Source organism: Coptis chinensis, chromosome 5, assembly GCF_015680905.1.
Source record: "Coptis chinensis isolate HL-2020 chromosome 5, ASM1568090v1, whole genome shotgun sequence".
Taxonomy (NCBI): Eukaryota; Viridiplantae; Streptophyta; class Magnoliopsida; order Ranunculales; family Ranunculaceae; genus Coptis; species Coptis chinensis.
The window spans coordinates 84,666,769-84,694,682 of record NC_141460.1 but is presented as its reverse complement, the minus strand read 5'-3'; the positions used below and the strand labels follow the sequence as shown (position 1 = coordinate 84,694,682).

The following is a 27,914-nucleotide window of genomic DNA, read 5'->3' as shown; positions in this document are numbered from 1 at the left end:
TGTCGCACATTGCTGATTTAACTTCCTATTTTCTACAATCCCCTCTATTTTTATTGATGCACAACCTAAACACATCATCATAACTAAAAAGAAAAAAATTGTGATTAGAAGGGTTGTTTGAAAAAGGCAGTAGTGTTTGAAAAAGGCAGTAGTGTTTGACAAATGTGCACTGGGTTTTAGACAACATAAGCCACAACACTCTCACTCGAACGCTCGCACCACATAAAGTTTGTCAGTAGAAGGTTGGTGTATGTTTTCTGTATCGTTGTGAATCTGTAATGATTGTGTGCTACTTGATGAATAGATGGTCCTCTTTGGATAGACGGATAGGGATGATTGTTAGGCTTCTTTTGAATTGGGGTTAGTCACAAACTCACTACTGGATTGGACCTACCCACCTAAAACCGATCTAGTTTAGTTGGGTTGTTGGAGGTTGGACCAAAACCAAAATTCTGCAGTGTGTCCTGCCGAAACGATTTCCGAGCGCCACATTTACAAAAGGAGAAAACCAGATGGCTGATTGTGAGGAATGGGAGGTGCTATAATGTGTAGGCCCAAATGGGGATGGCCGAACAGATGTATACAAGAATCATTTGTTGGAAAAATAGTTCACACTACACTAGACTTCACACCCTAGTCTAAAAAACAAACAAACAAACCCAAAGCCCAGATGAAATTTGGGTGCCCGAAAAATTCACATTTATCAATCCCATTTCTTTTTCGTGTCACAAAATCTACTTTTTATCACTTTAGTTTATATTAATTTAGAATGGAGAAAAAAAAATCATGTGATTCTCTGCCCAATTGACTTGAATAAATATTTGGATGATTATATAAAAAATTATAATTATTATATATCATTCTTGAAGAGTTTTATTTTATTTATTATTTATTACTTATTTATTTTTCCAAAAGCCTCATGTGGGGAGGGGGTTCGGCAGCATTCTTAAGGAGTTTATTAATGTAAAAGCAATTACAAATTGCAACATTATAACTAACAAAAATACTTGTGATAATAGCCAGTAAAACTAGAATTTGTTAGTTTTAAAAAAAAAAACGGTTTTCATAATGCTAGTGAAGTTCCCATTTTATCATGTAATTTTTTATTTATTTTTTGTTGTTGTTTGTTTCACTAAAGGTAAAAAAGATAGGATCGAAGGGAATGGAATGGAATAGGAGTGATATAAGAATATATTTGGAGTCTATATTTTTTTTTACAAAACCAAAAAAAAAATGAAAGATTTTGATAAAAAGAATGAAATAATTTGGAGAGAAAACAACATAATAACATAAATCTTTAGTTATATTTTTATTAACTAGTGGTAATCAATAGTTGAAAAGGATTGTAGATATGTGGTAGAGATGTGCTTATTGAGATACTTTTCACTCCTAAGTGCATACGTAGGAGCAAAAAAAATTCTCATATTATAGTACGTATGTGTTTAACAGCTCCAATGAAGCAAGCCAATTCACCCTCACAAATTTGAGTCTTGAGAAGATTTAACAATTTATCATGATGTTTAGACACATGAACATTATTTATACATATTTGAACCATTATATTAGCTTAGGTTGACGCCTAATATGGATATTCTCAATGTTTCAGCTAAATGTTCAAGATATGAGAGTTGTGTTTTGTACCGTGATTGATTGATATGATCAACCATATTCTTGGAGAACAAACAAACTAGTTCAATTCTTTCAACATATGTTATTGCTTATTATTGTTGCAGCAGAATACAAAATAGATATGAATAGATTTAATTTGGAATTAGTCTAACGACTTTTAATATATGCAAATGATAGAAGTACATTTATAATTTTGTTATAGTGTACTTGAAGAATTTATAATTGTGATTGTTAAATCATAATGTCTTGTTTGGTGTTTGAAATGTATCACATAAAAGTAATGCTAACTGGCAGGGCAAACAAGAACGAATTCAACGTGACTCATTGAAAAATATGGGAAGAAAGAAAGCTGAGATTGAAGCGTATAAAGGAAAATGGGAGGTAGTGTATGTTCCCCATCAAATCGTATGAGATTGCGGTTACATGGCCAAAAATTATGGTAAGTTTGTACGTGATGGTATAGTGGAATGTATTCCACAAGTTCAATTCAAGCATCTCCCAAGGAAAATAAGAGAAGACATGGGGTGGGTTGAGGGCGTAGATTATTAGCTAGTACTCACATATTATATGCATATATGCTGTCTACAATTAATTTTGCAAGTTGTAAGTGATTTGAATTATGTGGTGCGAGGGGTTTTCTTTAATTTTTTTTATTATATAAAAACAAAAATACTATTACCATGATTATACTGAAATTGCATAAATGATTCACCACAATACATTTTCACAAAAAACGTAGTAAGTTATGAATATATACTTCGGCATAGTATGAAAGCAACATGATGATGGTAACAAATACCATGGTTTTAACAAACCTATAATCGTGATTATGTTCTAAGCTGTGGTAAAAGACTACGGTTTTATACCATGATTTTGCTAGTATTATATATACCACACTGCATATTACCACGACTATACTGTTGATCATTTTGTAGTCTTGGACTCTTGGATTGAGAATGTTGAAATGTCCTTCCACTCCAGTATATAATTTGGATAAATTTAGTGCAGATCTCATAACTACATACTAAGAAAGAAAAAAAAAACATAAATTATTCAACCAAGCTCCAGTACATGAAAGCTCTACTAGATCGAGTTAACTAATCCGGTCAGCAAACAATAAGCCTACTTAATAATTTGAACATAAAATACTACAAAATACATGTCCGAATCACAAAGGACAACGGAAATGAATTGAACGATTTAATTATCACAAGTAACGAGTTTACATATAGAGATGACTATATATATAAGAAACTTACATGTGAACCATGAACCTTGGCTGCCAATGAACCAAAAGTATCGCTATGCGATTCTAGAAAAGACTGAGTGCTTAATCTTTCTTCTTGAGTCCTCCGTATCGGCACTGTTCCTATCAATAGTAAAAGGGTTTTAAGAAATGCTTTTATCACACTTAAAAACCGTGGTGTATAAGCTGGATTTTTTTTCCAGTAATAATGTTTATCTTATATATACAGCGGATACCATATTTTTCAATTAGTTCCCGTATTTCCGATTTTAGACCAAAGTTTTAAATCCAAAGGGTACCAGAAAGTTGGACATTCACTTTCTTTTTGTTCTTCATTGAAAGGGTAAATTTGTCATTTAAAGAATTCCCATAACTATAGGTCAACTTCTTCGGCAAACAGAGACAGAGACACCGTTTCGACGGGTTCACAATTAAAAAAAAAAAGAAAACCGCTCGTCTTCTTCGTTCCTGGCCAATACCCATATTAACTTAAAAATCGAAACTACAAATTTGATAATTCCTAAGTTGCTCTCAATCATAACGATTTCTATTGAACCAATGGCCAATCATTTTAAAGGTTAGTATGCATTTTTCTCATTGTTTACTTTTTTCCCTCTTAATTCTTCTTTTCGCTTCAAACTGAATTCTATGGGAACTCTTAATTTTAATTTCAGTTTCTTAATTTTGATTGCAAAACTAAACTCAGTGCTGCTTTGCTTCAGTGTTTTAAATTTTATTTTTTGGTTTGTTGTTGTGTGTAGGGCTCGCATCAATTCACTGTGTGCTTCTCGTCTACGAAAATACGTTCTCTAATAGATAGGTATGCACGGAAAAATTTATTCTCTCCACTCTAATTGATAATTCTTCATTTTTTTGTTTATCGCCCACTATTATGATGAAACTTACTTGATGATGAAATATATTGTATATCTGCGTCTGGTAGCTTTTGGTCTGGCAGCTTTTGGTCATATTACTTAGGACTTTTTTGCAGATGGTGAAGAGGACAAGGAGGAGTATTTTTTCAACAAATTTTTGTTCAACCAGTATTGGAGAACGATCTTTGCTTTCTAAGTAACGAGTTCAGGTTTGGTCCTAATCTCTGTTGCCTAATCTCTATTGGAAAAAATGAAAATCTTTTTGTTGCTTATTGCTTTTCTCTTGCTTCCTTCCAGTTTTGAAGAAAGGGAAAGGAGTGGGAATGGTGAAAGCGCGAATGACGATATCGACAGACAGGAAAACTTGAAAACATATCTCGTGTATCATCAAGGGTATTGGTCAAAATGGTTAGTTTTTTTCCATTTTGTAATTACATTAAAGTTTTGGAGTGCTTGGTCTAATTTCATTTTTTCACTTTGTAATTAAATTAGAATTTTGGAGTGTGACTATTCCTTTCTGAGTTTCATCTTATACGTGTGTATACTACTACTTGGAAAGAAAATTCTTGGTTGCAATTTCTATTAACTCTAACTCATCTTTAATCTTTTAACGTTTGTTATAATTTAATCTCTCTCTTTTCTATCATGCTCTCTAAATTTCTATATGTTTCTTTTGGCACGAGGGCTTTATTTTTGGAAGGGGATTCGGAGCAGATGATAATTTCCAGTAAACTTGGGATACACATGTAATGACTGGGAACTTTCCTCCCTCAAAACCCTCGCTAATTGACACGAAGAATTCACTTCATTCACCACCACAGCAGCATCAGGTATCTTTATTCCCTCAATTTTTTTTTTCTTATTTTTCTGATTTAACTTGCTAGGAAATTTGTGGGACTTTATGCTCGACTTCTTATCTCCAATTTGCAAGTGAAGGTAGAAGATGTCTCTTGCTTCGTTTCTTGCACCATTATACTAATAATTGTGTGGACTACTCAATCTGTACTTTAAAGTTCGTTTAAAGTCATATTTTTATTACAACCTGTTGTCGTGGCAACGACAATGGCCTTAAAGGTTGTTTGGTCAACAACTTATGTTTGCTCATGTTTCTCATTATGTGGTATGCAAATACCGAATTTGTTTTATAATATAGGATTTTAATTTCAGTTTTGATTATATATAAGATTGCTATGATCTTTCATATTTTTGTAGTTTGTGCTTTGTACTTTGTACTAAACAATTTGTGGTTATTGGTGTCTTATCACTAAAAAGGTTGCTTCTAAATGAACTGGTAGTTTAGTTTCAAATGATGAAACCTTTATGTTTTTTGTTCTCATAAAAGGGTCAGATCATTTTAACACAAGCAAATGTATGCTTTTCTTTGTAGTACGTATTCTAAATTAGTTACTCTATCTTTCATTGTGCAGAAACACTTATCAAGTGGAAGATCTCCTTTCAAGTAGTCAAGTACACACTAACACGGTATTACCATCAATTTCACTGAATTTTTCTTTTAAATTTGCTTACCCATTTTAAGGTTAGGTTAGTAGCCTTCCTGGTAGGTTTATTATCTGGACTAAGTCGGCTTTTAAGAAGTTGGATTCGATTTATGGGTCGTTTGATAAGCCATCTGAGAAGAAGAAGGGTTATGTATTGCCAAGGTCTAAGATGGTTAATCCTGATTTGTCGACCAATGAGGTTCAGTCTTTGGTCAAACCAATTAACAATGAAGTGAAGAGGGCTCCAATGAAGAAGAACCCATTGAAGAACTTGAATGTTCTTCTCAAGTTGAACCCGTATGCAAAGACTGCTAGGAGGATGGCACTTCTTGACAAAAAGAGGAAAGTTGTCCCCAAGGTATATCACAACTCTGTTTTCAATTAACTTATTTTAAATTTAGTACTACACTGCTTGAGTACTTGGCATGTTCGTTTGGTTTTATAATGTTAGCTGGTTGTAGGTTTATGTAGTATAAGTCAGATGCACTTCCATTACTTCTCATTTGAAATACGTGTTATGTATATGTTAACACTATACATATAGTTGAAGTCTAAAATTGAAGTGCACTTACGTTGCTTTGCATTTTAACACTATACATATACATCTGTTTTAATATCTGGAACCTATATCACCGATTATTGTTTTTGTCACTTGGACTTGATTTAAATTTTATTTTTAATTTATTCATCACAATTGATGCTAAATGGTTTGCAGAAACATGTGGGGTTTTTTTTAATAATTTGGTTTGCCCTAAAATTTTACTCTCTAGCTTTCGATTTTTATCCAAATGAGGTTGTATATTTGTATTTGCCTGCAGGACTTAGATAAGTTACCTGAAAAATGCACCTACTGTTGACTATTACAATAGACAAAAGAGGCTCAGAACCTCCTATCCTAAGAGTGTGATCAAGGTGCTAATGTAGGAGTAGATGGGGATAAAACAGAATAAAAAAACCAAGCTGTGGAGATAGATTAAAGATGAATTGTAGAATGGCGATATGTTATCTTGACACTATTATGCGATCCTTAGTTGCTTCATTTTTCTATTCTCATGTTGCCACAATATAGAACAGAAATCCCTTGCGCGCAGTGACTGGATTGAATGACTCGGAGTCTTACTGTTTGTATTATAAATAGCACTATAGGAAATTCCATATTAAATAGACCAACAAATCTTCTTGAAAAGAGGAAGGAAGCGGATGGGAGGGTCCCTCACCCTACAACAAAAGCAAAGTGTAAGAGTCGAGTAGGAAGAGAAAAAGAAAGAAATACAAGGATTTTACTTAATCAATCACGCTTATTTGCCTGGTCACATTTTATGTAGATGATAGCATTCATCCATCTTTTTTTTTTCATGAACATTATGTGCATTTGTCAATTAAATATGCTGCTGAAATTTAAATCCCGTATGTTTGGGTTCCAAGCCAAAACCATAAAAAATGACCCCCGAACTGCAACTATGTTAGTACCATAGGACTTTCCAAATGATCGTCTGTTCCTGGCCGGAACATACTTAATTTGCAGAACCAGGACAATATTCCCTGAAAATAGTTTCGTTAACATAAATAATAGGAAGAATGACAGAACATGCTCGATAGCAGCTCTTAAGGAAAGAAAAGAAATTTTATTGGATAAGAATGAATTGATCCATCACATCCAGGAGGTTTAACCTTGCATTTTCTTGCAAGTAGCAACGAGCTTTCGGAAAAATGGCACAAAGTAAGTTTCATTATAGTGCTTTTAGATAATGGATCGTATGTTTGTTTTGTTTTCGTTCATGATCATATCAAAGTTTCATAGTTCCATGTTTCTGTTCAACTGATCCGACTTAAGTGTGTTTATGATGCAACTCTCATGCACTTATGGTTCTCTTCTCTTTGCAATGGGGCAAAAAGATGCATATGTGGGAGATGAAGCCTAGTCTAAAAGAGGTATCATTATGTTGAAATACCCAATTGAGCATGGGATTGTTAGCAACTGGGCTGATGTGGAGATATTGCATTATACCTTTATACAAAGCTTCGTGTGGCTCCAGAGGATCACCTTGTTCTTCTTACTGAAACACCTCTTAGTCCCAAGGCCAACAGGGAGAAAATGATATAGATCATGTTTGGAACATCCCCGCCATATACGCTTTCTCTCTATGCCAGTGGTATAGGTTGGTGTTTTTAGGATTTAACACTACAGTATTTGACCTTCTCATTATGCGGGAACTATGAGATATATATATATATATATATATATATATATATATATATATATATATATATATATATATATATATATATATATATATATATATATATATATATATATATATATGGGATCATTGACAAACTCCATCACCAAACTAAGATATATATATATATATATATATATATATATATATATATATATATATATATATATATATATATATATATATATTTTGGTGATGGGTTTTGTGATGGAGATCGATCCCATGCCATCCTTCGTCTTGACCTTGCATGACAAGATCTAAATGGACTCTCGATGAAGATATTAAGTGAGAGAGGATGCATGTTCACCAAACATTCTTTGAGCATAAAATTGTCCAAGCCATGATATGCGTCTCAATGTTCATATTTTTTTTTGAATACTTGGAATACTTTGAGGCCTAAATGTTAGATTTATACTTAAACGTTATTGATATATTTTAACACTATACATGTTTGAAGTAATTACTTATTATTAAATGAAACTATTTCAAGGAATTTTGGTACCCATTGGTCTAAATGTCTTACTGCACCAATCATATGTAACAAGTCATAAGCAACTTACTAACCAACACTCTCTTCATTTTCCGCTCTCATCTCATTTCTTCTTTTTTCCAAGGGCTTCTATCGTCATGGGTAAAGAGAAGTTTCATATCAATATTGTGGTCATTGGTCATGTTGACTCTAGAAAGTCAACCACTACCGGACATTTGATCTATAAGCTTGGAGGTATTGACAAGCGTGTGATCGAGAGGTTCGAGAAAGAAGCGGCTGAGATGAACAAAAGGTCATTCAAGTATGCATGGGTTCTGGACAAGCTCAAGGTTGAGAGGGAACGTGGCATCACCATTGATATCGCGCTATGGAAGTTTGAGACCACCAAGTACTACTCCACTGTTATTGATGCTCCAGGCCATCGTGATTTCATCAAGAACATGATTGCTGGTACTTCACAAGCTGATTGTGTTGTCCTCATTATTGACTCAACCACTGGAGGTTTTGAAGCTGGTATATCCAAAGATGGTCAGACCAGTGAGCATGGTCTACTTGCCTTCACTCTGGGAGTGAAGCAGATGATTTGTTGTTGTAACAAGATGGATGCCACTACTCCAAAGTATTCTAAGGCTAGGTATGAGGAAATTATCAAGGAAGTCTCTTCCTACCTTAAGAAGGTTGGGTACAACCCTGATAAAATACCCTTTGTTCCCATCTTTGGTTTTGAGGGTGACAACATGATTGAAAGGTGTACCAACCTTGATTGGTACAAGGGCCCAACCTTCCTCAAGGCACTCGCCTCCCACTTCAGGATGTTTACAAGATTGGTGGTATTGGAACTATGCCAGTCGGTCGTGTCGAGACTGATTTGATCAAACCTGGTATGGTTATCACCTTTGGCCCTACTGGATTGACAACTGAAGCTAAGTCAGTCGAAATGCACCATGAGGCTCTTCATGAAGCGCTACCTGGTGACAATGTGGGTTTTAACGTGAAGAATGTTATTGTTAAGGATCTCAAGCGTAGGTTTGTTACCTCCAACTCCAAGGATGATCCTGTCAAGGAAGCTGCAAACTTCACTTCCCAGGTCATCATCATGAATCATCCTGGTCAGATTTGCAATGGATATGCCATAGTGCTGGACTGTCACACCTCTCACATTGCCATCAAGTTTGGCGAGATTCTCACAAAGATTGATAGGCGATCTGGAAAGGAGATTGAGAAGGAGCCAAAGTTTCTGAATAATGGTGATGTAGGATATGTGAAGATGATTCCGTCAAAGCCCATGGTTGTGGAGACTTTCTCTAAATACCCACCACTCGGTCATTTTGCTGTGAGGGACATCGTCCGATTGTTCTTTGTGGGAGTCATCAAGAGTGTTGAGAAGAAAGATCCATCTGGAGCCAAGGTCACAAAGTCTGTAGCCAAGAAGAAATGATCCAACCTTTTCTGTGGTGAGGTTGTTTTTGTTAGCTATTGTTGTACAAAGTCAGTATTTTAAAGATGTTGTACTTGCTACTAGAGTTGTTGATTGTTTAGTTGTTTGTAGTGGCTTTGGCCATTTACCTTTTCCTATCTCAAGCTGCCATTCCCAGAATTGGGTGCTTGATAGGCGGTGATACTATTATATAGTATCGTTTAAGAATTTTGGTTCCCTCATTTGAATATGTTTAATGGTGGAATTTCAGGAGTTGATAAAACATCTATTATTCTAAAAAAAAAAAAAAAAAAAAAAACCAACGAATTAAGTGCTCATTCCTAGAATTGGGTGCTTGATAGGTGGTGGTACTATTATGTAGTATCGTTTGTGCTTTAAGAATTTTGGTTCCCTCATTTGAATCTATTTAATGGTGGAATTTCAGGAGTTGATAAAACATCTATTAGTCTAAAAAAAAAAAAAACTTACTAACCAACGAATTAAGTGCTCCTTTGCACAATTGCATTATGTCAGGTTGTTAGTTTTTCCTTTTAATATCTATAATGATATATGTCAATCACATTGCACTTTGGCTGATATATACTGATATATTTTTAAATAAGTTTTACTTAGGGTAAGTTCATATTTTCAAATTAGCTATTAAAAAAAAAATACGTTGCTCAATATAAATGAACTGGGTATGTACATGTCTTTATCCTGATTCACAAGTAGCTAGCAATTCAAGCTTTTGTAGGGTATGTCATGTCGTGGTTGCTGGAAGGAAGGATTAGGTACTCAAAAATGGCATGAAGCCAAACGGTTAGCAAGGAAGGAAGCAACACTTGATCCATCCAGCCCCAGGACTAGTCCTGTGCAACAACGTCGTTAGGCCGCGCCATACTTTGTTACTAGAACATAGATCCCTTTCACTATAAATGGTAATGTTAGGGGAAGAGCTAATCTTTGACAACCATTCTCTTAACGAAAATGTTCCACGAGACTACCATTTGGGTCAATTTTTTTTTTATTCTCTTAAACCATTTGGGTCAATAACCTAAGCCCATGCTTATTCAGGAATGAAAATAAAATACAGGCAAACAGACGAGTTCATGTTCTATTAAAGAGTTGATCATTATATTACAAAACGATAATTCAGGCTCTTGGCGATGTTCCCTACTAAATGATTGTAAAATGAATCAACTGCCTAATTAAATTTATGTTTCCCACCAGTATTGAATTTGTGATAGATGTTCAGACTTTTTTGTTGCCTCCTCACCTCAATGGAGTATATGCATGACTTTAATGTATTAGTTAACCGATTGAATTTGTCTAACCATGATTTTCGTTTAGTAATTAAATTACAATATTTGTTATACACCCTTTTATAATTAAGCGTTCTTAAAATATTAATTGAATAATCAAACTTCATAACTTACATAATTCATGAGTTTAAAAGCTGCTCTGCTGGTTTTCTACCACTAACGTTTTTCCCTTCTAATTTTAAAAAAAAAAAAAAAAAAAAAAAAAAGTGTAACCTCTCTCACTTTCGTTCCGGTGTCTATAACTCCCATAAAAAACTTGGAGCCTCTCACTTTTGGCATAGTTATATCAAAAATCATAATATGAAACATAAACAGTTGAAAATATCCATTGTTTACTTCTTTGTTGTGAGGTCCTAAGGAATAGAAAACACACACACACACACACACACACACACACACACACACACATATATATATATATATATATATATTTGCCAATATGGTTAGGTTCCAGTCTCATTATTTCCTTCTTACATGTGTAAGTGTGATGTAGTTCGTTTTTTTTTTTGCACTACTATAAATAAACTTACTTTTTATACTACTATTTTCTGTTTCCTTAAATTTTCTTCAGTCATGGAATCAAACGATGGTAAGTTATATCTATGGTGAAAATTTTGTTGAACATGGAGACTCTTTATTTTGACTCCAGAGTACTAAATGATAGGAAACCAATGCATGGAAGAAAAACTCGTTTTAAGACATTTGTAGATGAGGTTTTTAATTATTCAACATGGCACCTCTGACATACAAAAATTCCTTCTATTGGAAGCAATATTAGAGCTTTTAATACCAGTCCAACAATTTTTTTTCTTTACGAAAAACACTACCATTTTCCCAATACACCCGTCTGTATTAAGCATGTTTCTATAATCAAATTGTTGCCGCTTGACAAAATGTTTCTATAATCATCTAGGCATAGCATAGTGCTTATGCACAATGGATCACGCCTTATAATACCTCTGCACTCCTTCACCGTGCACTCTGCACCTGCTCCTAACTACTCAATCATTACACTTAATTTGACTCTCAAAGAACCAACATTCCATTGCATTATGTTAATCAAGTTGAAGCCCGAAACCTGCCAAAGTTCAGCATGTGACGTTGGGTGCTAATAACATTTTCAGAATGGGGACCAATAACCAATGTAAGAATTCAGCGATGCAACTAGTTAGCATCCATAATTTCTTCATTTTGTCGCCTCCATACAGATAGTTTAAAAAAATCAACACTCCAACATTTAAATCATTGAATCTCCATACATATGAAATAAGATCCACATTATATTGAAAGCTTTTGAATTGTAATCTTGCTACATAACCATATTCCGGAAAGCTATTATTTACACATTCACTCCACTCCACTCCACTCCACATATTCATTACAAATATTAACAATGTCCAATACAGTTTTTATAATTGTTTCCAAATGTGATCGTTTCTAAATAAAAAAATAAATAAAAATTGTTTTTTTAAGATAGCTACAAATTCTTTCTTTGTGCAAGCTACCTACTTATTTAAACCAACAAAAAAAGAAGAGTTGATGGTAGAGCATCATAATTCGAATCGAACAAAGAGTACAACTAGCGTATTGAAGTGTTTTTTCCTTATTAAATTTTTTAATTTACTATTCTAATTTATATGCGCTCGTTTTTTTCCCCAATTTTTCTTTCCTAGCACATGCCCGTTTACTAGTATAAATAATGCGTATATTGCATCGATCTATTTTCATAATATGATATGTTATTCATTTTACCTCTTTTCCATAGTTAATTCAAATTGAAAGACAAAACAAAACTTTGTGTTCAGTTATAGTTTCTAACCACTCCAACTTATTTCCTCAACTTTACTACGCTGAGAAGACATGAAACTAGCTAGATAAACTTTTAGAAGTTACGACCATATAGTAGTCCAATACTATCTTTCTTGTTCTCTCCAATACTTAATAGAGGCTTGAATCTTTCTTGTTCTCTCCAATACTTAATAGAGGCTTGAATCTTTCTTGTTCTCAATAGCATATGTACAATTCATGTGCATTAAAAAAATGACTAGCAAAATCCCAAAGTTTTGTTGACTTCATTATTAGGCGACCAAAAATTGGGACGCATAACAATATATTACTTATCTACTTTAGTAGTATTAAATGTTGAAAATTTATCGTGGCCCTCACAATTGTTTTACCGATACAATATCGATAAACATTATTGATGTCTTATACTATACTCTTATTCTTCCCAACGTCCATGTTCTCCTCGTAGATATCTTCTTTGATTTATATATTACAATCCCTTTCATTGGCACATAACGAATGCTGAAGCAACTAACAACTAAGGAATATTGGTAAAATCCCCCATTTCCATCCAATGCCATAATGAAATTAAACTTGGCTTCCTTCGATTGTACCAACAAATTAAACAATTTTTTTTTTCGAATACCATGTAGAAAATATAAGTTTGAGGTGTCATGATATGATATAAAACTGTGCTTTGTGTTCACCTTGTGGTGGGCAGAGAAAGATTGAGATGGTTTGCTAGCTGCAGCGAGAGTAGAAGAAAAAAGATGAAATTAAAATGGGGTGAGAAAGAAGGGAAGAAACTTGGATGTAGAGGTATTCATGTTGATTGTGTTGTAAAACACACTTCACAATATCAGGAAGAAGGCTTGCTATTTAACCATGAAATAACCATTGCATATTGTATACTTTGAGGGTGAATCAAACTATCTCGTTCAGTGTACAACTTGTAACTTTATATATAAGTAGTATGGTCTTTCAAAGAGATATACAATGATGAAGTCACTATTACAGAAAAAAGCTCATTTATTTCTTCTTTTTTAAGTGTGGTAAAATCTTTTTATAACCAATGTTATCTAACCGTGGGAATAGGCGCAGTGCGGCGCGGTATATACTATATAATACTAGCAAAACCTTGTTATAAACTATAAAGTAGTAGTCCTGTATCACTGCCTAGAACATAACCGTGATTATAGGCATGTTAAAACCGTAATATTTGTTACCACCATTATGTTGATGTCATACACTCATACTATATCGTGGTATACATTATATTCTTAACTTACTAACCTCTTTGTGAGAACTGTGATATGTGTTTGACATCGTTTATTTACTGAGGGTTCAGGATAACCGGCGGTAATAATATTTTTTGTATGTAAAGAAAAAAATTATAAAAACCCCTGACACCACATAATTCAAATAACTTAAGACGACCTGCCCATTTCACCCAGCAATCCATTATGATTTAACTAACACAATTCTCACTTCTTCAAGTACACTAGAATAAAACTCCAAATCCAGTTCTAACATATATACTTAAAAGACATTAGACTACTTCCAAATCTCTTCTCATTGTTGGGGATTACATCAATACCAATCGGTTCCCCACTACACAGATAACTTGTATGAACACAATTCAACTCCAGATAAATCTCAAATATCACAAACTGCCTATACTAACATGCCCAACTCGCTAAACAAATATTAACGGCGGATAATAATGTAAAATTAAAAAAGCAAAACCACAACACAAAGATTTACCGTGGTTCGCCAATGATGCCTACTTCCACAAGAGCCAGGTTCTTAATAAAGTGGGAAGGAAGATTACAATCTCTCCTTACGGTCTCTCACCTTACTAGATTACTCTTTATCTCTTTCTGAGGGTTGTATCTCCTCAGAAGGTACTCTCTCTTTGTTTTAGTCCGGATTCCAATCCTTCCGACTTGTTTTGGTTCTTAGTCTTAGGTTTTCCAAAACCTTGATTTTGGTTTTATCTCCAAAAACCAAATTAAGTAGTAGCAAGCCCACGAAAAATAGACTGAAAGCGGCGCTCACTCTGAAGCGCCGAAGTCGCTTAAAGACTGGAAGCCGGAGGGGCTCGCTCTCTGGCGAATTCGCCTCTATGTTCTTGGAACTCGAGCGAAGTCGCCTTTATATGTGGGCGCTTCGACTTCTCGCGATGTCGAGTTTGCCCGTTTCGTCGACTCGGTTTCTCTCCTCATGTGAGGGATAACTCAACAATCTCCCCCTCCGAGCGGTGAGGGGGCTACCTCCATGCAATTGCCAAATCAGAGGAGGTGTCTTCGCCATTCCGCAATAGCACAACAAACATCAAACTTACCTTTCGGTAAGACTTTGGTCATCATATCCGACCCGTTCTTGTCGGTATGGATCTTCTCGATACACAAATGCTTGTCTTCGAAAGTACTTCTCTAATCCAATGATAACGCGCGTGTATGTGCTTGGATCTAGAATGAAAACTCGGATTCTTGCTCAAGTGGATGGCGCCTCGGTATCACATAGAACTACAATTTGTTTTTCGCTTTAGCCCTAGTTCGTCGAAGAACCTCTTCATCCATAGCAACTCTTTTTCGGTGGTGCAATATACTTTCGGCCAGTAGTGGAGAGGGCAACACACTTTTGCAACTTAGATTGCCAAGAAACCGCTCCCCGCAAAAGTAACCGGATAACCGGAGGTGGACTTCATCGAAGTCAACATCACTGCCATGTCCGCAGATCGATTGTAGCCTTCAAGTAAGGGCTTACTTCCACCAAAGCACAAACATGATTTGGAAGTGCCTTTGAGATATCTCAATATCCACTTAACACCTTCCCAATGTTCTTTACCCGGATTTGATGAAATCGCTTACCACCCCAACGGCGAAAAGCAATATCCGGTCTAGTACACACCATGGCATACATCAACCGCGCCCATCTGCGGATGCATAAGGAATCTTTTCCATCCGACTCTGCTCATGCTCACCCTTAGGACACATCTCTTTGGTCATGCGGGCCGCCACCAAGCGGATTAACCGACCGGCTTCGCTTTGATCCATGTTGAATCTCTTCAACACCTTTTCAATGTAGCTTTCTTGAAAGCCACAACTTCCCACTCTTTTCTCATCACGAGTGATCCGTGATCCCAAGTATCCGCTTTGCTTGACCCAAATCCTTCATCTCAAAGGACTTACTCAAGTCTTTCTTCGCTTGGATATCTTGTTGATGTTTGGGCCAACTATCAACATATCATCCACATCTGGAATAGCACAATGAAATCTCCATCCGGAAATCTCGAACAAACGCGCCAATGATGGAAGCGGACTTCTTGTATCCTTGCTTCACCATAAAGGAGTCAAACTTTATGTACCAATCTCGGTGCTTGCTTCAACCCATACAAGCTCTTTATCACCTTGCATACTAGGTGCTCCTTGCCTTTGACCTCAAACCCTGCGGTGGTCCATGTAGACATCTTCTTCAAGGTCTCCATGAAGAAAGTCGTCTTGACATCTAGTCGCTCAACCTCTAGGTTCATACTTGCGGCCATACCCAATACCCGGATAGAAGTCATCTTCACTACAGAGAGAAAATCTCATCAAAGTCAATCCCTTTCCTTTGACCGAATCCCTTCACAACAAAGGCGAAGCTTTGTGCCTTGGGTGAGGATTGTTTCCCTCATGCTTGACTTTGTATATCCACTTATTCTTGAGAACTTTTCTCCTGTGGGTTTCTCAACTAACTTCATAAGTGTGATTCTTATGCAAAGAATCCATCTCGTCATCATGGCCTTCAACCACTTTTCTTTGTGCGTACCTTCAAGTGCCTGCCTTGATGATAGTACATAGGTTCTCCACCATCCGATAGTAGACGTGACGTATGTGGTGGATACCAGTTGAAGCTAGTCTCTCTGTCGGACCTCCTTGCCCCCATCTGGCCGGTGCCTCGGGAGGATGCACCGCTTGCTCTGGTGGTGGTTCATGCATCTCATCCGTGATCTTCTATACCAATAGGTTCTATCCCATTATGAGCAATAAGATTCTCATCATGAGCTTCAAACTCATGGTTCTCTAGATTCTCAATGCCTTACGCGACGTTCCAAAAGGAACCCGGTTCTCAATCAACAAGATCATTGGTGAAAGCCCGTAGCTTCTCACCCTCCTCAAAGTTTGCTATGGTTTGGTCTTCTAAGAACACAACATCTCGACTTCGGATTACCTTCTTGTTAATCGGATCATAGAGTTTGTAACCAAACTTTTCATCTCCATAACCCGGAAAAATGCACCGCTTGGGTTTTTGTCATCAAGCTTGGATCTCTCATCCTTCGAATATGCACAAATGCCCCGCACCCAAATACCTCAAGTATCCATAATCAACATCTCACCGACCATACTCTCTGCGGATAATCACTATTCGAGAGGCTTTCTTTGGTGACAAAGTTGATCACATGCACTACAACATGCGCATTGCTTCTACCCGGTAGTTTCTAGGTAGCTTAGAGTGAGATAGCATGCATCTTATCCTCTCTACAATGGTGCGGTTCATTCTCTCGCTATTCCATTCTGTTTGCGGTGTCTTGGGAACGGCCCCGCCATGATTTAATCCCATGACTCGGCAATACTCTTCAAATGGCCCAATGTACTCACCCCCATTATCCGGCGAATACACTTCAACAACTTCCCGAGTCTCTCTTTCCACCATCTTTGTGGAATTTCTCAAACACGCCAAGTACTTCATCCTTGGTCTTCGGACTATAGGCCCATATCTTTCTTGACGATCATCAATGAATGTCAAAAGTAAACTCCCCTCGGTGGGACTTCACTCTCATAGGACCACATAAGTGCAGGTGCACTAGCTCAAGGACGTATCCTTTTTTCGTGAGGCGGGAATCTTTGGAAAGACACCCCGTGTTGCTTTCCTACCAAACAATGAGTACATGTATTTAAATGTGTACCTTTAATGTCCGGCATGGCCTTTTGCTTAGCAAGAACTTCCATCCCTTTTATGCCCATGTTTACGGTCTCTTGTGCCGCGATTCGGATGAAGCTTCTTCTTACGCAGATTCGCTTCGCTTTACACAAACTAGCTTTGTGTTTTGTAAAGAGAGCAAGTTTTCTTTTCCTCGGCCGCTACAATGGAACCTCTCGGGTCGGGTTTCCATACCCCGTTACCAAAACGAGTTTACAAAGCCATCATCATCTAATTTCCCGGCCCGAAATTAGGCTTAGCCGTATGTCGGGGACATGTCTTACATCCCCGGAGTGTCAAGGTGTAGCCGACATTGGTTTCTACATGAACATCTCCAATGCCTATAATCTTGAGACTCCATCATTTACCCATCCTTACTTCACCATATTCACCACTGTAGGTAGTGAAGAATCCCGATGCGGTGTGACGTGATAGGATGCTCCTGATCTATCACCCACTCTGTATCCTGACATGAGGTACTAAGACAGCACACACCACAATCTGACACAATTCCCACTCAGTCGCCGACTAGTGCGAGTAGTATCTCTGCCGTGTTTCCGTTCCTCGCACCATGTCTTCATATACACGCGGTTATTCTTCTCATCCCTCGGTGTTCGCGACTCATATCCGGAAGTGGCCTTTGGTGGCACAATAGTAACATTGCCTCTGCGCTTAGGAGTTCTAGCTTCACCCCTAGATTTACTGGCCATCACCTCTAGAGCAGAGATGGTTTTTCGCTCGACCTCTCCCCGTTTTCTCGTGAAAAGGACCTCCGAGTGAGAAGAGTCGCTTCTTGCACTCCTTCTAATCTCCTCATTCAACAAAGGCGTGGTAGCCATCTCCATGGTAACAATTCCATCCTTGGTCGCTCCATGTAGAAACCGCTAATGTCTCCCAACTTTCGGGTAGAGAGCCTAATAGAAACAAAGCCTCAACTTCGTCTCCCAAATTGATCTTCATCAAATGCATCGATTGATGATATTCGTACTTCATTAAGATGCTCGGACATTGAAGAACCTTCTTGGTACTTCGTGGTTCCGCAAACTTCTTAACAACTAGCACTTTGTTTCCACCCGACTTCCCTCTCATACAGTCTTCGAAGTTTCTTCCCGCAGGTGAAGGTCTGTAGTCTCTGGGCCACATGGTGAAAGACACTGTCGTCAATCCACTGTCGAATGTATCCAATCGCTTTTCTGTCAAGCTTTTTCCACTCAAGCCTCATCGGTCTTTTCGGTTTTACTCCCTCATTCTCAATGGGAAGTGCCAAGTCCTTGCAGTATAGCAAGTCTTCCATCTTGGCTTTCCAGATGGTGTAGTTTTTCCTATTCAGACTCATCATGCGAGTGTTCACGGAATGGTCCATCTCTACAAGTTATTTAACCTCAAATCTTCTCTCAGGAATTTCGTCAAACACCTTCTGACCAAGATTCGGATAACACCCTAGGCTATTCTAACCAAGGCTCTGATACCACTTGTTGGGGATTACACCAATACCAATCGGTTCCCCACTACACAGATAACTTGTATAAACACAATTCAACTCCAGATAAATCTCAAATATCACAAACTGCCTATACTAACATGCCCAACTCGCTAAACAACTATTAACAGCCGGATAATAATGTAAAGCGGTAAAAGCAAACCACAACACAAAGATTTACCGTGGGTTCGCCAATGATGCCTACTTCCACAAGAGCCAGTTCTTAATAAAGTGGGAAGGAAGATTACAATCTCTCCTTACAGTCTCTCACCTTACTAGATCACTCTTATCTCTTTACAGGGTTGTATCTCTGTAAAGGTACTCTCTCTTTGTTTTAGTCTGGATTCCAATCCTCCGACTTGTTTTGGTTCTTAGTCTTAGGTTTTCCAAAACCTTGATTTTGGTTTTATCTCCAAAACCAAATTGGGCGGAATCAGAAGCAAGCCCACGAAAAATAGACTCGGCGCGCAAGGCCACTCTGGCGAGTCGCTTAAAGACTGGAAGGAGCGCTGGCGGTATTCACTCGAAGGCTGGTCGAATTAAGCCCTATGTTCTTGGAACTCGGCCGAAGTCGCCTCTATCTGGCCTGGCCTCGACTTCTCGCGATGTCGAGTTTGCCCGTTTCTGTCCAGCTCCAGTTTCTCTCCTCATGTGAGGGATAACTCCAACACTCATCCCTTTCGTATTCCGCTTAACATTAGTTTTGAGTTTGCCAAATTTATCGAGTTTAGTCAAAGGAAAAAGATAAATACTACGGAATAGGAAGAATATGCATGGTTTTTCCTTATTTTAGTCTTGTTGCAGCACTATAAGTTTTGTTTTTGGATCATCTGCAATTGTTTGTCTTTTCAATATTTGATGACTTGGTTGAACTTTGAAACACCCAAAAAAAGCCCCAAGAATAAATCATTAGGATTTTATCTATGCTTGCAAAAAATGGACGAAAAACGTAGGTGAATATTGCACCAACAAATCCTTTTCCGGATAAAAGTCATTTATTTTCTTGGCCAGGAAGGTGCGCGCCAAGATGAATACAAAGTGCGTGTGTTTATCCTCTCAAAAAACTCTGGCAATTTTGAGTGCTACTGAGAAATTCTTCTCTTAAGCATATATTTATTAACTAATTAAGTATACTAAAAAATTGAAACCAAAGAACAAACCTAAATGAAGATCCCTCGAGTAGCCTTCCTTTGAACCTGGAACCAAGTCATATAAGATTAAGAAGCTGCCCAAATTAAAGAGAAAACAGATTTTATACGACAATTATAGTTAGTACTGTTGTGAAGGAGCTACGTATGAAAGACTCGAACAAATCTTTGTCACTTGATTACTTCAAGCTAGAGAGTACGTGATACATTGCCTAATAGCATTTTGCCGTGAGACATTATCCTAGTATCAAACACCATATTTTCAATAATTTGGTGTTTTTTCATCTTTAGAACATACACATGTTGATAAAAACACCAAAGCAAACACCAAATCGGCCAAATTTGGTGTTTATTTTGGTCTTATATCAAATATCTCTTGGGGTTTTTTGAACACCAGGCCGTGCGGTTTTTGGAAAACCGCATGGGCTTAAGTTTCTGTGGCGCGGTTTTGCGAAAGCTGCGTGGGTTATACGCGCGGTTTATCTATAACCACGTCATTTGATGTCAACTATTTGATATTCCTGTTGAAGTTGGTTGGTGTTTTTTTGGTTTGGTATTGGGTTTAGTTCAAATATTTGGTGTTTTCTTGGTTTTCTCTTAAAGATGCTCTAATTTACCAAATAAACTTAACCGAGCAACTATAGGCGTAGGAAAATAGCATAGTGTGCAACTCAAGAAAATACAGAATCGATAGTTCACTGTAGTTTCAATATTTAGTAACTAAAAGTTATTCAATCCAATCCCAACCAAACCACAAACAACACATACACTTCACAGGTGACAAGAGCACCGAAGCAACTAAAGTACTAAACACAAATTAAACCAAAGAAACAAACCGTACTAGGGGAAAGGGAGAGGAGTATGAACAGCAACTATGTTTTAGAATTAAAACCAAAACGTGAAGTTCATATGTTCGTCATGATATGTCAGCATGCGTTGGACAGTAATCTTCTTTGCTTGGTTAAGGGAGACGTAATATTGAACTCCCGGAACCCTTCTTAGCAAGTACATGGCGTTGTTTAGACAATGCTCATAACCATGTTGGACTCAGAATGACGTTCTGAGACAAAGCTACTGATCCCGTCACGTACTAGTAGTGTTGCGAGTAACCGAGTAAAGTGACAGGTAATCTTGTAAGCATTGCTTGAACTTTGTATCGCCTCCGCTTTTCTTTGATCATTCAAAAGCTTTTGAGTGTTTTCTCCAACATAATTGCGTTGGTTATAGTCAAATTCATGGAGATAAGTGCAAGTTCTTGAAGATCAGCAGCGCAGTCTTGCTTCTGGGGTCTACTCGCAGAAGTCCTAGGAAAGACTAACAATTTTCTTGCAATTCTAGTCAAGAGTACGTATCACCACCAAGAGCATTTTGAAGGAGGAAGATGAAAGCTAAAAGAGAAGGAAAAACAAAGCAATGAGAGAGGGATGGCTTCTTCATGCTTCTGGTATCAAGATGCTCGTTTTTCGCTTGATTGATCACCACGCGTATTGAGATGGTTCTATGCTTCAATTCTATGCATAAGAATTTTAATGCATGCCGAACACGAAGAGGAAGGAGATCCTGTGTGAGATTCTGTTTAGCTCTAATTTGATTTCCTAACATAAGAAAGTTATGTTTAAAGTTGAATCCCACCTTTTCTCCTTTTTGATAATCGCTTTGACAAATAGATTTCCAATTACAAAGAATTGAAAGGTTCGGTGATTTCCTTTTACAAGGGAGTTCTCTGATCATGCACAAAGAGGCCGTTTGCTCTTCTTTTGCCTCCATCCCTCTTCCCCTATATGGTGCTGGCAAGCATCAAAACTTAAATGACTCGTTACAACATCCACATATTTTATGACGAGAATTGCTAGCGTCCTACCCTTTAAAGGGGTAGGAGCATCCTAACCCATTACAGACAAAACAATATTACTTGTTCACCTAATGTAAAGGTTCTACTTCATTTATTAGAAAAAAAAGACAATCAAATCTGAGTTGACTCACTTTCCTCTCTTTTTCAAACAAGCACCCAACCAAATCCCAACCAACGCCAGCTACCCATTTCTCCGGCCGCCGGATTCCGATCCAGCAATTTTTTTTTTTTAATCCATACAACATTTTTCTTTTGAAATTACAAGGAGAACATAGAAGCATATAGCATAAAACTAAGGTATCTACCAATTTGAAATGTGAATTAGCCAAACAAGAACCAATATATTTGAAAGTAATAACCCTCTATATTTTGAACAATTTCAAGTGAGTTGAAAACCTAAAAACAAAACATAGTAAGAGCACAACTAAAGAAAACCATTCATTAAATTTAGAGCAATTAAACTAATTAGAGTCCCACCTTTCAATTTCGGAATTAACAATGTATGAGATGTATGAGACATTTATATTGGCAAGTGGTGGTGGTGGTGGTGTGGAGAGGGAGAAGAGGGGTTGAGAGAGAAATAAGAGAATAAAAATAAAAAATGAATAAATAAGAAATATGAATAAAGAAGTGAAATTAAAAAACAAGAGAGTGGCAGCGGTGGACCGGTGGTGGTGGTGCAAGAGGGAGAGGATGGCTGTGAAGACTGAAAAGACTTTGAGTTTTACTGGTTTTAGAATTGTATTAAGTTTTACAAGTAACTGGTCACAAAGTATTGTCTTTTATTGGGTTAGGATGGTCCTACCCCTTTAAATGGGCAGGATGCTAGCAATTCTCCCTCTTTTATGACAACATCTATTGAAAGCTAGTTCTGTTTCCTTTAGAATTGCTTTACTCTTGAGAATTCTTTACTTCCTACAGCTAAATGACTAACTAATGTGAAGTGAAAGACAAAACCAATACACATATACAACGCAGTAGGATTAAATTAGCCCAATAAAAGGAAGTATTTTCGAGACCAAAAGTAAGCCCATTTAAGTCATTCTTTAGGGTCAATTATACTACTTCCACAGGCAATTTGATCTTAGTCAGATATGAAAGATGCCCGGGAAAGGAGAATTACATTAAGCCAAAAAGAACACTGTTAAAAAGACGAGGCTCCTTCATTTTGATAAAATGCAGTACCAGAGTGTAAAAAAAGTGGTAATGCCACTTATTATACATAGTCTGTCTAACCAGCTCTCATTTCTCATCTTCTCTTCCTTTAACTCACTCTGCACCTTTGAATATAAATGGCATGACTCTAGAGCTTCACTGTAATTTCTGCTCCTACGGCAATTCAATGCTTCTCTAAGTACAAGCAAGCTGTTTCTACCATTAACATGAGAACCTTCCATGTCTTCTAATTGCATACTTAGCTCTGTCAACTGGAGAGTTGTCTGACTACCCTCACCCATTTGGATCACTCTAAACTTCATGACAAGGATGCATTCAACTACTTTACAAGGAAGGATGTCTTTTGCAGGAAGGATTGATCCAAAGCGTATCAAAAAATCCTTGTCTGTCGGCCAATGCCTTTGCCCCCCAAGAGGACTCCAGCTAGCAACATTAGCAGCTTGCTTCACTTTTTTATTCACAACAATCCAACTAAGACGGATTCCATCACGAAGTTCTTTCCAAAGCTTTCCATCTTTTCTTTCCCTCTCTATGGAGGTGATAGGTGGCAAACCATCAGCAACAGAGAGTGTAACTTTATCATTATGGTCTTCATCGCCATCGGAATAACGAAGAAGATCAATGCGGAAGGGACAGTTGGAAAACCAACCATTGTATCCATCAGAGTCGGGTATACCCCAAAGTACTTTGGAATAGATTGGTTTATCATTATACCTGATATCCACAATAGAGATGAAATCTGAAGGTGAGATACTATCCAGCTCATCAACTTCGCCGTAATAGTCATCCTCTGTCCATTCTTCAGGGTATTCAAGATAGTAGTCCCACTGAGCAACAGGAACTTCCTTGTTCACGATTAGCGGGAAACAGTCCGCATAGAACTTTCTAAAACCACCAACGCGTGAAATCAAACTCCTGACATCTTCCCTGTCGACTGAAGGCCATAGAGAACGACATACATTTTCCCATATTTTCTCTTCTTTTGAAATGGAACAAAAAGCAGCACAAGTACATGCAGCACTAGCCAAAGTTGAGCCATCAAGGCGCCCTAAAATGTCGTAAAAAAGGTCACTGTTCAAGGATGTCATACTCTCAGCTTGTGTGACTGATAGCTCCATAATCCTCCAATCATCTGGAAATTGAAAGTCCGGAAATCATATAAACACGTACAAGTCAGAAATAAGCCAAACAATATGCATTTCTTACCAAGCAAATATATTCAAGTTCAGGAGAATGTTTTTCTCGAAAAATGTTAGATCACTGTCGCATTTAAATGTGGGAAAGGAGAACGATTAACTTGGGATTTCTTGATATTGAAAACATTGAGGATAACCTTCGGTTGTGATCATATTCAACGTAGTTTTACCCTTCGCAATGTGATCATATCCATCATAGTTTAAGTATGCCCTTAGGTCTAACCTACCACATTGTAGCTCAAGCTTAGGCCTACTCAACCCTCTCCATTGTAATGAAAATAGGGGCACCTTCAAATTCTGGGCACTAGGCTCATGTATGCTAGATGCATCAGTCTTGACTCAAGTACAGCGTGTTGGATACTGTAAATGTCCAACAATAGGCTCAAGGACCCAAGACTATCTCTTACATATAAAAGGCCAGCAGTAACTATCTTACATCACGTCACCCATTATGTGATGGTAAAAAAAGGATAATGAATTAGATACTGTTAAGATACAATTTGAAAGGAAAGAAATCAAAACAAAAGATGAATGCTAGACTCTATTTAAGAATAAGAGAACAAAGACAATTACAAGAAATCGAAGTTTTAGAAGAATCCTTGATTTGAGTATTGTAACCTGAAACTTGTCATACATTCCTACGTCATAGACTACTGTTTTGGGGGACCGCCATGATACAAGAAAGAATCAGATTAAACAGGCTCAACCAAATCAAGTCCCTTTGTCCTCCGTTTGTGAAAGTCTAATACATCAAGGTATATATAACACACATGAGTACTAAATTAATATAAGCCTTCACTCTCATTCATATTACATCCCACTGGAACTTTCACTCATAGAACTATCATGATCTTATGCACCTTGACTATACACTCTATTTAAGAGAAACTTGTAATAGCTCCTAAAGTGCAGACAGCCCAGTTAGAAAACAAAACTTGGTGTGTTTGGACCAAAGAATAAACCTCCAAACATGCATTTCTTTGAAAAATTCAGTGATTAAGACAATGCTTGACTTAAACAAAACGCAAGAGCAACCTATGGGTGGGGTTATGCTAGATACTAGCGTCTAAGCGCATGTAATTGTATCCAACAAATGGTCCTCACTATGAACTCATGAAACGATGCACTTGAATACCACCTATCTTTCCAGCCCCAAACTAACTACAAAACTTGATTAAAATGACTTAACACTAGAAACAGCTAAATTGCAGTATTTTCTCAAATGCAACAGAATGATTAATTTGCAATCTTAGAAATCGCAATGCGTGAAGGATGATTGTTTTAGCAGTTTTGCATATTGCATTCAACACAAACAAGCCCAACACCGGCCGAACAACAATTTTAACTGAACTTATTACATTCAATGCAAATAACTGAACAATATCAAATTGAACAATGAAACAAGTATATAGACTACAAAAAAACATAAAAAAACTCACCTTTATCCACCTCCCATCACAATTCCCACCATAGCCAAATGATACAATTACCATAAACTAATGAATACCCAAGTCTTAGAATCACGATCTGAACATGACATCAAATTTATATTGAGTTTTTTTAATTTTGGCAAGTGATATTTAGAGAGCAATGTCTGTTAATCGTTATTATGTACTTACTACGTAAAGTATAAATAGTGAAGGGCTGTTGGCTGAATAGAAAGAATTAATTAACTGCCTTTTTTTTTTAACATTATTATATCAACAAAGTTGCAATGTCAGTAGTCACGAGTTTCGAGGTGATGTTTTCTTACCACGTGACGGTGTCTGTGTTTGATCCGTGTGTTGGCATTTGGTAAAAAAAAAATTAGGAATTGTTTAAGAAATTAATTAGGAAGTTGTTTAATTTCGGACTTCTGATTTTTTTTTTTAGAAAGTCTACTAAACATATATTACGAATTGCTGATCAATTAAGTTCAACATTCAGATTTTCAGTTCTGTTCAGAGCTTAAATTTAATTGATCAAACTACACCAATTCACCAAAGATTATGATTATGAAGGCAGATTTAAGTTAGTGCATTTTACTAGTACCGAAAGGCAGGCACATAGGAGTATAGGACACATAGGATCCGGATATGATATTTGCCTATTTGGTTTGTCGGAAGGAGGACGATTCACAGTTTAATTGTTTAAGCTGTGTAGTGTGTAGTACATTGTACATGGGTAACATTGTACTACCTGGCGATTTTTACAAGAGGCGTTGGCAGTTGGCGTCAATGCGTTTTGGGTCGATGCAACTCTTCAAGAACTTGCTATTTAATTAGATAGGTACAATAGTGCAATGGTTGAAATGAAATCTTCAATTCTTACCAATGATTGTATATTTTGGATAAATTCAATTATATATATATTGGACGGTGGTTAAAAGAACTTTGTTACATGGCTAACTTTGGTCCAAAGAATAGGACGTTGTATTTATGACTTAGGACAAAAACACTCCATAGTTCCCCCTACATATTTCATAAATAAGAGTGACTGGAAAATAATTGCAAAGTGTTGGTTTGTGCCTACGCGAGAGATGTAGTCAAACCTATATAAATTCGTAGGATCATAGAAGTAGAAGTTCATCAAATTTTTGCAGGAGTTCCTGCTTCCACAATTTCATGATGCAGGGTCGTACCCCTTACTTGAGTACATACATTAGGACATATACACTGGCTAGGTTCTGACTTCTGAGACGGGGATAGTTTGAGTGTTCAACTGACCTAATTAGTAATTACCAGCAAAGGAAACATAATCGAAATTAACAAACACTTCGACATATTACCAAACTAGGCCCTAACTAACAGTTGGTCCCTCATAATCAAAATGATCGAAGTGAAAGAGAGATGGTACTAGTTTTGCATTAAAAAAACAAGATTAATTATACGGGTTAAAGAGTAAAAATAGATATGGGCAACCTAAAATTAGATATTTGAAAGTGGATATTCTATAGTTAATTTGCTTTGTCACTAGTTCACTATGAAGTTTGAACTCATCATGAAAGCATAGATATCATTTTCATAAACAAATCTTGGCCAACGACCACTCATATTTTCTTATAAACTATACTTTTGTTGGTTTGGCAGGTCAACGAAATTCATGTATACATGTTCCAATAGGGTTCATATCATTAAGCAATGCAGCTAATTACGGTTGTTGGATTATTAGGAGCAAGTATGCGAACCGTGATTAAGCATCGGTGTTTTTTCAAGTCATTAAATCTATAGTAAAGTGAACAAGTTTTTTTTATAAATTGTTTAAAAAAAAAGAAACTGATTAGAATAATTAAGAAAAGTGGTTTAAAATCTTAAAATAGATAGATTAAAAATACACTATTAGGTTGATAAGAGTACCTCTTAAAAACCCGGCTATCATAATAGTGTAAAGATACAATAGTATCCGTAAAATGTGGTTTTTGTTAAAAGCGATGGATTGGATATAAACAAACCGTACACCTGTACAAGTTCACTTTTCAGTTCAATTTGTAGGAACGTTCATTTGTCCTTCATTTTTTTTTTCTGATGGTGTTTTGTCCTTCATTTCAAAACGTACATTATAACCATCAAAGGCGCTGGGTAGGTTTGTAGCATCTAGAAGGAAATTTCATATACA

At 36.9% G+C, this 27,914-nt stretch overlaps 1 protein-coding gene and 2 pseudogenes across 1 annotated transcript; 2 read left to right on the top strand and 1 right to left on the bottom strand.

Moving 5' to 3' along the window:
* Positions 1 to 8,006: 8,006 nt before the first annotated feature.
* On the top strand, positions 8,007 to 9,417 carry LOC147499521 (elongation factor 1-alpha pseudogene; annotated as a pseudogene).
* LOC147499522 (elongation factor 1-alpha pseudogene) lies at positions 8,117 to 8,720 on the top strand (annotated as a pseudogene).
* Positions 9,418 to 22,914: 13,497 nt separating the features above from the next.
* Positions 22,915 to 26,025, bottom strand: LOC147499520 (F-box protein At2g27310-like). Its single transcript, XM_086561275.1, has 2 exons — positions 25,760 to 26,025; positions 22,915 to 24,256 (listed from the first exon to the last, which is right to left on the bottom strand). The coding sequence occupies exon 2, from the start codon at positions 24,240 to 24,242 to the stop codon at positions 23,112 to 23,114; it is 1,131 nt and encodes a 376-aa protein (XP_086417401.1). The 5' UTR covers positions 24,243 to 24,256; positions 25,760 to 26,025; the 3' UTR covers positions 22,915 to 23,111.
* Positions 26,026 to 27,914: the final 1,889 nt, after the last annotated feature.